At 44.6% G+C, this 12,810-nt stretch overlaps 1 protein-coding gene across 5 annotated transcripts in view; it reads left to right on the forward strand.

The window, feature by feature from the left end:
• Positions 1–2,704, forward strand: part of LOC115206034 (ubiquitin carboxyl-terminal hydrolase 2) — a 34,719-nt gene extending 32,015 nt beyond the window's left edge. For all 5 annotated transcript variants that reach the window (XM_029772570.1, XM_029772569.1, XM_029772571.1 and 2 more), the window contains 4 exons: positions 1–3; positions 355–459; positions 691–811; positions 1,538–2,704. The exon at positions 1–3 is cut by the window's left edge. In XM_029772570.1, coding sequence (XP_029628430.1) covers positions 1–3; positions 355–459; positions 691–811; positions 1,538–1,622 — 314 coding nt within the window. In that variant the 3' untranslated portion in view covers positions 1,623–2,704. The remainder of the gene's footprint in view (positions 4–354; positions 460–690; positions 812–1,537) is intronic.
• Positions 2,705–12,810: the final 10,106 nt, after the last annotated feature.

Genomic DNA, 12,810 nt, shown 5'->3' on the forward strand with positions numbered 1-12,810 from the left:
TGCGTATCCTTTCTCAAGCCGCTCATATTTCTGGCTTGAGTTTGTCTGATGATACTCTTATCCTATTAGATGTTGTAAAGGAGAGAGGAGTTGGCTAACGCCTGCTCCCAGATCTGTATGTAATGTGCTTAAGCCAACACAACATGTATGAGACAATCGTAGTCAGAGGAGTTGCTTATGGTTCAACTAAAACACACAGATCTGGGACCAGCCTAGAAGTGCTCTCTGTTGCTATAGAGGCTTGCCTATGTGTTAATGTATGTCTGTGAACCTTCATATGAAGCCCCCGTCTCTGTGTATTTACGGACGCTTCCTCCCTGCACTGCGTTTTCCTTTACCTACCTACTTGTCCAGATCTGAAACGCTTCTCTGAAGCGAGGAGAACCAGCAAACTGTCCACATTTGTCAACTTCCCCATGGAGAAACTGGACCTCAGGGAGTTTGCCTCGGAAAACAGCAGTGAGTACCATCGTCTGTCTGGTAGAATCGTCTGTCCGGTAGAATCGTCTGTCCGGTAGAATCATCTGTCTGGTAGAATCGTCTGTCTGGTAGAATTGTCTGTCCGGTAGAATCGTCTGTCCGGTAGAATCGTCTGTCCGGTAGAATCGTCTGTCCGGTAGAATCGTCTGTCTAAGTATAACAGTGGTATTCTACTGATTCCTCTCTTTCCCCTGTCCCTTTCCCCCACAGTAAATGCAGTTTATAACCTGTACGCAGTGTCCAATCACTCAGGCACGACCATGGGCGGCCACTACACAGCGTACTGTCGCAACCCCACCTCGGGAGAATGGTACACGTTCAATGACTCCAGGTATAGCTTTCCCTCTCCCTTTATGACACTACACTACCCACAAGGCTCTGCTAGCAAACCATACTGCTCAGAGTGCTAGAGCAGAGACTGTCAGGGAGAGGACATGAAGAGCCTGTTTCTGTCTGTCTGTCTGTCTGTCTGTCTGTCTGTCTACATACCACTCACCCAGAGCTACTTGCTTTCTTAATAGCAGTACCTCCCTGTAATTCTGTCAAGTGTGCAGTAGCCTACCTCCTTCCTCTCTCTGCCTCCCCCTCTCTTTTCCTCGCTCTCTCACCTCTCTCCCACTCATTGCCTCGTGAGAGCCTATCTGCTTCTCTCTCTCTCCCAGCAGCCACCTGTCTTCTTTCCCTGCTCCTCCGCTCTCATTCATTATGCAGTTCTCACTCTCTCTCTCTCTCTCTCTCTCTCCTAAGTTCCTTTCCTCCTTTAACCTTCTCTGTTTAAGGAACAGTATGATAGTACCGACGCAATGTTACTCTAAAATCTCCCTGCCATAAAACGAGTACCTTTGTTAGATCAACAACCGTCTGAATACACCATCCATTTTCATGGTTTTGTGACATAATAGTTGAAGGGAACCTCAATATGGCTGTTCCCAGTTCAACATAGTTACATTTCTGTAATAATATTGTCAATTCGTGTTGCTCTTTGCACCCATATGACTGTCTCAACAACATTGCAGCTCATCCACATGCATTCCCCCCTTCCTCTCTCCCCTGACAGAGTAACGCCAATGTCCTCCAGCCAAGTGCGCAGCAGTGACGCCTATGTGCTGTTCTACGAGCTGGCCTCCTCCTCGCGGATGTGAGGGCCTCCCGGAGGAGGAGGGCACTGCAGACGGAGGGAGGGAGGAAGAGGAGGGCAAAGCCAGGCCCATTAGGACTAATCACATCCACAACAGAGAGAGGCTACTACTTCCCCAACTCCATCCACAACAGAGAGAGGCTACTACTTCCCCAACTCCATCCACAACAGAGAGAGGCTACTACTTCCCCAACTCCATCCACAACAGAGAGAGGCTACTACTCCCACTTCCCCAACTCCATCCACAACAGAGAGAGGCTACTTCAACTGCTGGACGTCCACCCTCAGACTATGGAAACACTACAGGAATCTGTCATATTTGCTGTTGTCGTTCCAACCCAGCCCTCCTTACTTCACTCCCTCTCTCTTCTCTCTGCTGCCTCTCTCTCTCTCTCTCTCTCTCTGCTCTTGGGGAGCAGGGTGGTCAGAGGAGTTGGCCTGTGCGTGTGTGAGCGTGTGTGTCTCAGAGAGTGTGTGTGTGTGTGTTATTACAGGAGACCCTCTCCAGGCAATAAAAACCAAGCGTCTCCTTCTCTGAAGTACCTCTCTCTATGCACTGCAACAAACCAAACTCTCGTCCCGACTGCGCCTTCTTCTCTTCTTCTTGTTCGAGATCGCCTCAATATTAAAAGACATTGTTTCAATTTCGATTTTGGATTTTCTTGTTGATCTTTGTATTGGTATTACCACCATCATCACGGTGGAAGATTATCTGAACCGTGTGGCGGCAGCGCCCCCTGCTGACGGGTTGGAATAGGACAATATAGTGCCGTCAGAAATTCTTCTTAACACACCTCTCACACAAGCCTGAGTGTCCCCTCCTGCCTACACACTGCAATGTCTCATCCCAGTTTGTCTGTTCAGCTGTGTACAGTACTACTCTGTCCTCTCACTGCTGCTCTCTCTCTCCTTGTCCTGCATCTTCCTCTGAAAGTGGAGGGGTAGCCAGGTTGTCCCCTTGAGTGCTACGTGTTCAGAGGATGCCCTGTACCTTATGTTATTGTTTTCAGTGTGGCTGCTACTGATGTTTTAAAGTGCTGTGAATGAAAAGGACAATCCAGTACAAACTAAAACTATTGGTCACAATCTTGTCAGTATGGATTTGTTCATCCTCGACTGTCATGCCATTGAACAACATGGAAAGAATGTTTTGAGAGAAAAAAAATACTGTCTATTTTTATATTCTGATGCAATATAGAGAATGTACTTTACAGTGGTGCTGAAAAGACCCATTACTGTTTTCAGTTCATTTAACAGGTGAAGGAGAAAGGATCTTAATTATGCTTACAGGTGACTTACATGAAATACTTTTTAACAGTGGCAGTCAAAACACATGCATTTATTATAGATACACTACCGGTCAAAAGTTTGGGGTCACTTAGAAATGTCCTTGTTTTTGAAAGAAAAGCAAAAAAATTTGCCCATTAAAATAACATCAAATTGATCAGAAACACAGTGTAGACATTGTTAATGTTGTAAATGACTATTGTAGCTGGAAACGGCTGATTGTTAATGGAATATCTACATAGGCGTACAGCAACCATCACTCCTGTGTTCCAATGGCACATTGTGTTAGCTAATCAAAGTTTATCATTTTAAAAGGCTAATTGATCATTAGAAAACACTTTTGCAGTTATGTTAGCACTGCTGAAAACTGTTGTTCTGATTTATTGAGAAAAAGAACTGTCCTTTAGACAAGTTGAGTATCTGGAGCATCAGCATTTGTGGGTTTGATTACAGGCTCAAAATGGCCAGAAACAAATAACTTTCTTCTGAAACTCGTCAGTCTATTTTTGTTCTGAGAAATGAAGGCTATTCCATGCGAGAAATTGCCAAGAAACTGAAGATCTCGTACAATGCTGTGTACTACTCCCTTCACAGAACAGCGCAAACTGGCTCTAACCAGAATAGAAAGAGGAGTGGGAGGCCCTGGTGCATAACTGTGCAAGAGGATAAGTACATTAGAGTGTCTAGTTTGAGAAACAGACGCCTCACAAGTCCTCAACTGGCAGCTTCATTAAATAGTACCCGCAAAACACCAGTCTCAACGTCAACAGTGAAGAGGCGACTTCGGGATGCTGGCCTTCTAGGCAGAGTTGCAAAGAAAAATCCATATCTCAGACTGGCCAATACAAAGAAAAGATTAAGATGGGCAAAAGAACACAGACACTGGACAGATGATCTCTGCCTAGAAGGCCAGCATCCCGGAGTCGCCTCTTCACTGTTAATGTTGAGACTGGTGTTTTGCGGGTACTATTGAAGGCGTTGTATGAGATCTTCAGTTTCTTGGCAATTTCTCGCATGGAATAGCAATCATTTCTCATAACAAGAATAGACTGAGGAGTTTCAGAAGAAAGTTCTTTGTTTCTGGCCATTTTGAGCCCACAAATGCTGATGCTCTAGATACTCAACTAGTCTAAAGAAGGCCAGTTTTATTGCTTCTTTAATCAGAACAACAGTTTTCAGCTGTGCTAACATAATTGCAAATGGGTTTTCTGATGATCAATTAGCCTTTTAAAATGATAAACTTGGATTAGCTAACACGTGCCATTGGAACACAGGAGTGATGGTTGCTGTACGCCTATGTAGATATTCCATTAAAAATCAGCCGTTTCCAGCTGCAATAGTCATTTACAACATTAACAATGTCTACACTGTATTTCTGACCAATTTGATGTTATTTTAATGGACCAAAAAAATTGCTTTTCTTTCAAAAACAAGGACATTTCTAAGTGACCCCAAACTTTTGACCGGTAGTGTATATTATGTGTGTGTGTGTGCGTGCGTGTGCATGCGTGTGTGTATATATTCATTTAAAAAAACAGTGGCTTTTAATTTTGTATTTCATGTTGTGTTCATGTTAAATCCGTTATGGGATATATATTTTACATTACAGACACGAGAATGACATCGTGCTGCCAAGGCACAGAGCCCTTCCAGACCCTGGATGCCTCTGCACGTACTTTAAAATATTCAGGTCGAGGTTAACAGTTCTGTTCCTTGGGATAAAAGCATCTGCTAAATGACTATATTAATAACAAACCACCAAGCTCATCCAATGCTGTATGTCCACTTGATTGACATGTATTCTAAAATGATTTCCCTGTACTGAGAACCCCACCAACCATTCAACACTTTGTTTATGGGAATCCCAGACTTGCCTCCTTGACTGATGTGTTGTTCCCTTAGCTCAGGACTATTTCTGTAGCCTATGGATGTCACTGTCCTGCTGAGGACTGATACCATGTAAGTGCAACACCCAGGAATAGTTATGCTCACTCTGCCCCCTGGTTACAATGGATGACATTCCTCAACGGAGAACACTGGGAGGAGTCATTCTTAAATACATAATGGGGATGTTAATCATATAGAATAATGAGGAAGTAAACTTGTATGTCTTGTTTGCTTTGAGTCTATATCAGTCTATACACTGAGTAGACCAAACATTAGGAACACCTTCCTAATATTGAGTTGCAACCATGGGTGATGGGACAAGACTGTAACTACCAATTGGGGAGAAGAAGGGGTAAAAAGTACCAAAAAAAAGCAAATGGGAGGTACCCTCTTCACAATATAACAGGTTGGAGAAGAGATTTTCTGTTATTGCTGGAACGTAAGTCATCGTGAACACGGGCGCATGGACTTGGCTTTTTGCGATCTCCTGCACTTCCCAATAGTAACAAAGAATGACACGTTCAAATGGCAGCTCACAGTTCAACCACTCTTGGTAAGTCTTTGACTGTTATTCTATTCTTATATCATTAATAGTGCCACACATGCATTAGCTATAATGAGATCATACGTTGTTACTCAATAAAATGAAAGCATGAATAGATATAAAATACGTTTGAGGTGTGTTTAACTCTTTAACTCCATATTAGGTCAAGACCCATGTATTTCAAAGCTGAGCCTGCGAACACCATCTTGGGCAAGAGGGAGTTTCACACAGGGATAATGACAACTCACAGCTCCAAGAGGAAGGGCACTGTTGCTGGAAGACAGTGACGGTGGTGGACACGCCTGGATGGTACGTGGGGCGCATCACCCCTGGCAATGTGGCACAGGAGCTGGGGCGAGTCGTGTCCCTCTGTTCCCTGGGGCCCCATGCCATCCTCCTGGTGGTCTCTGCCACAGGGGACTTCAGGCAGGGAAAATGGAGGATCACGGAGGAGCGTCTGAGGCAGATCCAGGCCCCTATCTGGCAGCAAACTATAGTGCTCCTCACCCACTGAGATGAGATACCAGGAGGAACCACCGTCGAGGAACACATCCAAGGGAAGGACAAGAGTCTCATGTGGCTTGTGGAGAGGTGTGGGAACAAGTTACATGTTCTGGACAGCCAAGCCAGGGACAAAGAGCTTCAGGTCCAATTGCTGTTGGAGAAAATTGATAGGATGGTGGAGAAAATAGGCGCCCAAGGGAAATACAGGAGAGGTTGTACAGCCAGGTGAGAGAGAGCTTAAGGATGGGAGGAGGGAAACAGCAGGGAGAGGACATAGAAATGCTTGTCATGCAGGACATGAGGACAAGGCAGAATCAGCGGGTCACAGCAGTGGTAACCATAGCTAAGTGCTCTGCTCTCACAAGACTCAATGATGAGCTGGGGTGTAAAATGTAATGTTTGTGGCAAAGGTTAAAGAAGACAATTGCAAATAGAGAACATTAGGCTACTTGGTAGCATTGTATAACTGCACAGGCAGTTGAGATGTTATTGTTTCTTTTTTGACAGGCATCCAAAACGTAGAGTTCAGCAGGAAATACCATTCTTGGCAGAAGAGAGTTTGACAGTGGCAAAATAACAGTCCAGTGTGTGGTGGAAGGGAGGACAGTCGCAGTGGATTTCTTTCTAATTTTTACTAACGACATGCCACTGACTTTGAGTAAAGCCAGTGTGTCTGTGTATGCGGATGACTCAACACTATACATGTCAGCTACTGCAGCGACTGAAATGACTGCAACACTCAACAAAGAGCTGCATTTAGTTTCAGAGTGGGTGGCAAGGAATAAGTTAGCCCTAAATATTTCTAAAACTAAAAGCATTGTATTTGGAACAAAACACTCACTAAACCTTAAAGCTCAACTAAATCTTGTAATAAATAATGTGGAAATTGAGCAAATTGAGATTACTAAACTGCTTGGAGTAACCCTAGATTGTAAACTGTCATGGTCAAAACATATTGATGCAGTAGTAGCTAAGATGGGGAGAAGTCTGTCTATAATAAAGCGATACTCTGCCTTCTTAACAACACTATCAACAAGGCAGGTCCTACAGGCCCTAGTTTAGTCGCACCTCGACAACTGTTCAGTCGTGTGGTCAGGTGCCACAAAAAAGGACTTAGGAAAATTGCAATTCGCTCAGAACAGGGCAGCACGGCTGGCCCTTGGATGTACACAGAGCTAATATTAATAATATGCATGTCAATCTCTCCTGGCTGAAAGTGGAGGAGAGACTGACTTCATCACTACTTTTATTTATGAGAGGTATTGACATGTTGAATGCACCGAGCTGTCTGTCTAAACTACTGGCCCACAGCACGGACACCCATGCATACCCCACAAGACATGCCACAAGAGGTCTCTTCATAGTCCCCAAGTCCAGAACAGACTATGGGAGGCGCAAAGTACTACATAGAGCCATGACTACATGGAACTCTATTCCACATCAAGTAACTGAGGCAAGCAGTAAAATTAGATTTAAAAAAAAACTTTATGGAACAGCGGGGACTGTGAAGCAACATTGGTACAGACACATGCATACACACACACACACACACACGATAACATACGCACTATACATACACATGGATTTAGTACTGTAGATATGTGGTAGAGGTGGAGTAGGGGCCTGAGGGCACACAGTGTGTTGTGAATGTATTGTAATGTTTCTAAACTTGTATAAACTGCCTTAATTTTGCTGGACTCCAGGAGGAATAATGGGGATCCATAATAAATACAAATACAGTGGTCGAAACTCCCGGAGTCTTATGGTCTGTCCGACCCAAAGCAGGTCAGACTGGAGATGAGAGGCAGTGCATCCCTGTGCCCCTATGGGGTAGTTAGTATGTTCCTTATGGCCATACCTGTTGACTCCTTCACAGAGGAAGATAGGCGTGCTGTGGAGAAATACCTGAGTGTTTTGGGTGAGGGGGTATGGAGAAGCACCATGGTGCTTTTCGCCTATGGTGATGAGTTAAGAGGCAGAACCATTGAAGAGCACATTGAGGAGACTGGAGAGCCCCTCCGTGGGCTGCTGGGGAAGTGTAGTCACAGGTACCACGTCTTAGATAACAATCTTAAGGGCGACCTAACCCAGGTTCTGGAGCTGTTGGAGATGATGGAGCAGCTGTGGATATTGGATCATTCACCTCTGCTGAAAACACCCTGTTATATTACATGTTTTAAATTATACATTGATGTTATTTGCAATAAACTATTTTAATGTATGTTCTTGTATGTCCTAATCTAAAACAAAGTTTAGGTTTCTCTGTATCCAGTCAAATAATGTAAAGGTCCATTGCAGTCAAAAACGTGATTTTAATATTTCCACACAATGAGGTTGGAATAATACTTTGAAATTGTGAAAATTATGATAATGCCCTTTTAGTGTAAGAGCTGTTTGAAAAGCCCTGAAATGTCTGCCTGTTCTGGTGGGATGGAGATTTGGTCTTCCCATGGTGACATCACCATGCTGTAATTTGACATACCTTGATTAGACTATACTTTAATGAAAACATATATTATATTAACTCAATCACGATTGGCTTGATTAAGTTAACAATTTTAGATGTAGACAATTCAGGAATACTTAATTTTCCCCTTTTGACAAGAAATTACCATATTGCATTAAATACATTGGAAATGAAAAGTAAGTATACTAACACAAGCTTTAAATTAATAAAATGTGTAGAGTAAATTGCCACAGTAGATTCTCTCTGGTAAACAAGGAAATACCAACTATCAAATTCAAAGGAATTGATAGTTGTCACATAGTTCATCTGTGCTTAGTATGCTCAAATATTAGGTTTAATTTAAACCTAATATGATAACACCAGAAGGCTAAATAGCTGTCGGGAGAGAGAGTAGACCAAGGCGCAGCGGAGTTAGTGTTCATCGTGATTTTAATTAACGTAAGCACACTATACAAAACTGAACAAAAACACGACAGCAACACAGTCCTGTTAGGAAATAATCTAACAGAAACAATTACCCACAAAACCCCAACGGAAAAACAGGCACTTATGTGTGACTCCCAATCAGCAACAACACTCTACAGCTGTGCCTGATTGGAAGCCACACGGCCAAAATCAACGAAACAAACCAACATAGAAAAATGCATAGAACGCCCACCCAATGTAACACCCTGGCCTAACCAAAATAAAGAACAAAAACCCCTCTCTATGGCCAGGGCGTTACAATAGCCTTAATTAACATATTGGCAGCAAACAGTGCAGTCAACGTTCTGTTTTTCCTGTGTGAAACTAACACTGTAAAAGTGTGAGAAAATGATCCGTGTTATTTCCTGAGAGTTGCTGGTTGAAAATACAATCTACACATGACCCTCCTAATCAGCAGGATTGCATGGGCGGAAGTTGTCTTTCCATGTGGTTAATTGGCTAATAGAGTAACACAGTATGAGTCATAATATCCATAAAATCTAGCGGTCAAATTTTTTTTCTTTTCGCAATATATCCCCTCCCCCCGCCCTTTTAACACTAAGTCACATCTTAACACTGTGGTCTCATTATCAGCAGGGTTTTGCTGTGTTTCATTTCCTTAGTGACTGAAACTGTACCTCTATTATTCATAGTACTGCATACATGATCATCCCATACCAAACACTGTATTCACATCACAGGGCACAGGTTATAGATTAGAATGAGAAGGCTTCTCAATGCACTGTGCAGTAGTATCAGTATTTTGGGGGGCTTTATTAGCCTACACATGATATCAGACTAGTCAGCTGGCATTGATGGGCAGTTTCTAATGCATTTTGTCATCACTCAAGAATGATACTTATGATACTTGACTCAATGCTCCAAAGTTGAAATATGATTGACCAAGATTGCGCAAAGAAAAGATTAGATGTTCTATCTGATTATGTGGTTAACAACTTCCACAGTGCTCTCAAGATGAGGTCAAATCAGGACGTCAGTGATCTTCAGGTCGGAAAGTCAGAGCTCTAGAAAGATGCCCGGGTTTCAGATTTGGAATTCCGAGTTGGATGACTGCTAAAAAAATTTTTTTATCCCACTCGGAGTTCAGTTGTTTTGAAAGCACTGAAGTTGGAGGTTTCCTAGTCCCCTGTTGTTTTGATTGCTGCATTGATGTCAATGATGCTTCTTTTGCTGCTTGTGTTCCATGTCATGAGTTTATTATTTTTATGTGTCACTCTATAAGAACGGTCTGTGGTCAGACATACTGTATGTGTGTCCATGTATTATACGGTCTGTATTACTACTACAGTTGAAGTCGGAAGTTTACATACACTTAGGTTGGAGTCATTAAAACTCGTTTTTCAACCACTCCACACATTTCTTCTTCACAAACTATAGTTTTGGCAAGTCGGTTAAGACATCTACTTTGTGCATGACACAAGTAACTTTTCCAACAATTGTTTACAGACAGATTATTTCACTTATAATTCACTGTATCACAATTCCAGTGGATCAGAAGTTTGCATACACTAAGTTGACTCTGCATTTAAACAGCTTGGAAAAATCCAGAAAATGATGTTATGGCTTTAGAAGCTTCTGAAAGGCTAATTGACATAATTTGAGTCAATTGGAGGTGTACCTGTGGATGTATTTCAAGGAATACCTTCAAACTCAGTGCCTCTTTGCTTGACATGGGAAAATCCAGAGATCAGCCACGACCTCAGAAAAAAACTGCAGACCTCCACAAGTCTGGTTCATCTTTGGGAGCAATTTACAAATGCCTGTAGGTACCACGTTCATCTGTACAAACAATAGTATGCAAGTATAAACACCATGGGACCACGCAGCCGTCATACCGCTCAGGAAGGAAATGCGTTCTGTCTCCTAGAGATGAACGTACTTTGGTGCGAAAAGTGCAAATCACTCCCAGAACAGCAAAGGACCTTGTGAAGATGCTGGAGGAAACAGGTAAAAACTTGTGTTCTATTCTCTTTGCAGAAGCTTGATTTCGGTTGCCCTGTGTGTTCGGCCTCTGTGTGAGTGTCTAATCCTAGTGTTCATTGTTTTCTCCTGTGTTACGGTGATCCTTATGTTATCTTTTCTCATTAAAGTATTTATGTTTATCCTTAATCATTGATTCCTCGTCTGGTCCATTCTCTGCACCTGGGTTCAACCTCACCATGTCACAGCAAGCTTCTAACCAGAGATTACCCTGATTAGGAATGTGATAACCCAGCAAGAAGCACTGTTGGGTCGGCAGCAAAGACAACTCTTCCAAATCTGAGACCCTCCGGGCACTTACCAATTCCCTCCAACCATGACACGTCTCCAACCCAGGAGGAGCCAATGCCCAAGTCTCTTCGCCCAGTGCTACAGGCATCGCCGTAATTCCTCCAGGGAACCTGCACCTGGAATCCAAGATCCCAGCCCCAGAGCGGTATGATGGACACCCGGGAGGATGCAAGGGGTTCTCTGGTGTTCGAGCTTTAGCCCTCCTTGTTCCACACCGATCCACACCATGATCGCCTACATCATCTCTTTACTCTCGGGCAAGGCCCTGGCGTGGGCAATGGCAGTGTGGGAACAGCAGCAACCTGCAGTTCCATAGTAGCCTTCACTGCCGAGCTGTGACGAGTCTTCGACCACCTAGTTGGTGGACGAGAAGCGGCCAGCCGACTGTTCAACATCCGCCAAGGGGCCAGACCAGTGGCTGACTTCGCCATGAGTTCCGCACCCTCTACGGCGAGAGTGGGTGGAATACAGAGGCACTGGTCACTGCTTTCCACCAGGGTTCGTCTAACTCCAAGGATGAACTGGCCTCTCGGGAACTGGGAGAGGACCTCGAGTCCCTGATAACGCTGGCAATCAGGCTTGACACCCGTGAGACAGCGCCTTTTTGACACCACCCCAGTATCCTGGTTTCCTAAGCACCCCAAGCCCCCCAAACTCAGCATTGAGGAGCCCATGCAGCTGGGACGCACACGTCTGAGCCCACAGGAGTCAGACTGGCGCATACGCGAAGGCTGCTGCCTCTACTGCGGAGGTCTCGGCCATCTCAGTGCTACATGCCCAGAGCTGATGGGAAACACCAGGGCTCGCCAGGACAAGGGGAGACCCTGACGAGCTGGGCAGTTACCTCCCGGCTACCCAGTCACCATCTGTCACTACCCGCAACCCTCCACTGGGATAACCGTCAGCACCAGATTCAAGCCTTTGTGGACTCTGGGGCCGCAGAACATTTCATTGATCAGGACTTCGCCAGAGAATTACAAATCCCCCGCGTGAAATGTCCCGTTCCTCTGCAGATTCAAGCCCTTGATGGACGGCCCATTGGCTCCGGTCAGGTGGAATATCAGACCAAGCCCATTCTACTGCAGGTTGGGGTGAACCACTGAGACTCTTAATTTTCTTTTGATCACTGCTCCCGAGAACCCCCTTATCCTAGGGTACACCTAGCTAGAGCTACATAACCCCCTAGTCTCCTGGTCCATGGGACACCTACTAGACTGGGATAAGGACTGGGATAAGAAGGTGAGCGCGTCCTCGACAGTGGTCTGGTCATCCTGCCGTAGTTAGAGTAGGGGCTTACCACCCTCTCTACCCTCCGGCAGATGATCGAAGATACCTCTGAACAGAGCCATGAACCCCTCATACGAAGCCAGCTCCTCCTCTCCTCTCTCCCAGACGGCCGTAGCCCACTCCAACGCCCGCCCAGTCAGCAGAGAAATAACCGTGGCAACCTTAGACCTCTCTGTGGTGGGAGCTCCCATCTGGTGCGCAAAGTAGAGGGAGCACTGGATTAGGAAGCCAGCTCGCTGGGTTGACTGGTGATAGAGTATCCTCCGATAGTTGAAGGCAACGCCTCTTGGGTATGTTCTAGATGTTCGCGAAGGACCTCCTCCACAGCTGTCCTCAGTAGATACAAAACAAGCGTAGCGTCTGGACATGAAACAAATAACTAATACTTCCTGGGGAATGGAACTGAGGGAGTGACAGATATAGGGGATATAATCAGTGAAGTGATGGAGTCCAGGTGTA

The sequence above is a fragment of the Salmo trutta genome, chromosome 13 (genome assembly GCF_901001165.1).
Source record: "Salmo trutta chromosome 13, fSalTru1.1, whole genome shotgun sequence".
Classification (NCBI taxonomy): Eukaryota; Metazoa; Chordata; class Actinopteri; order Salmoniformes; family Salmonidae; genus Salmo; species Salmo trutta.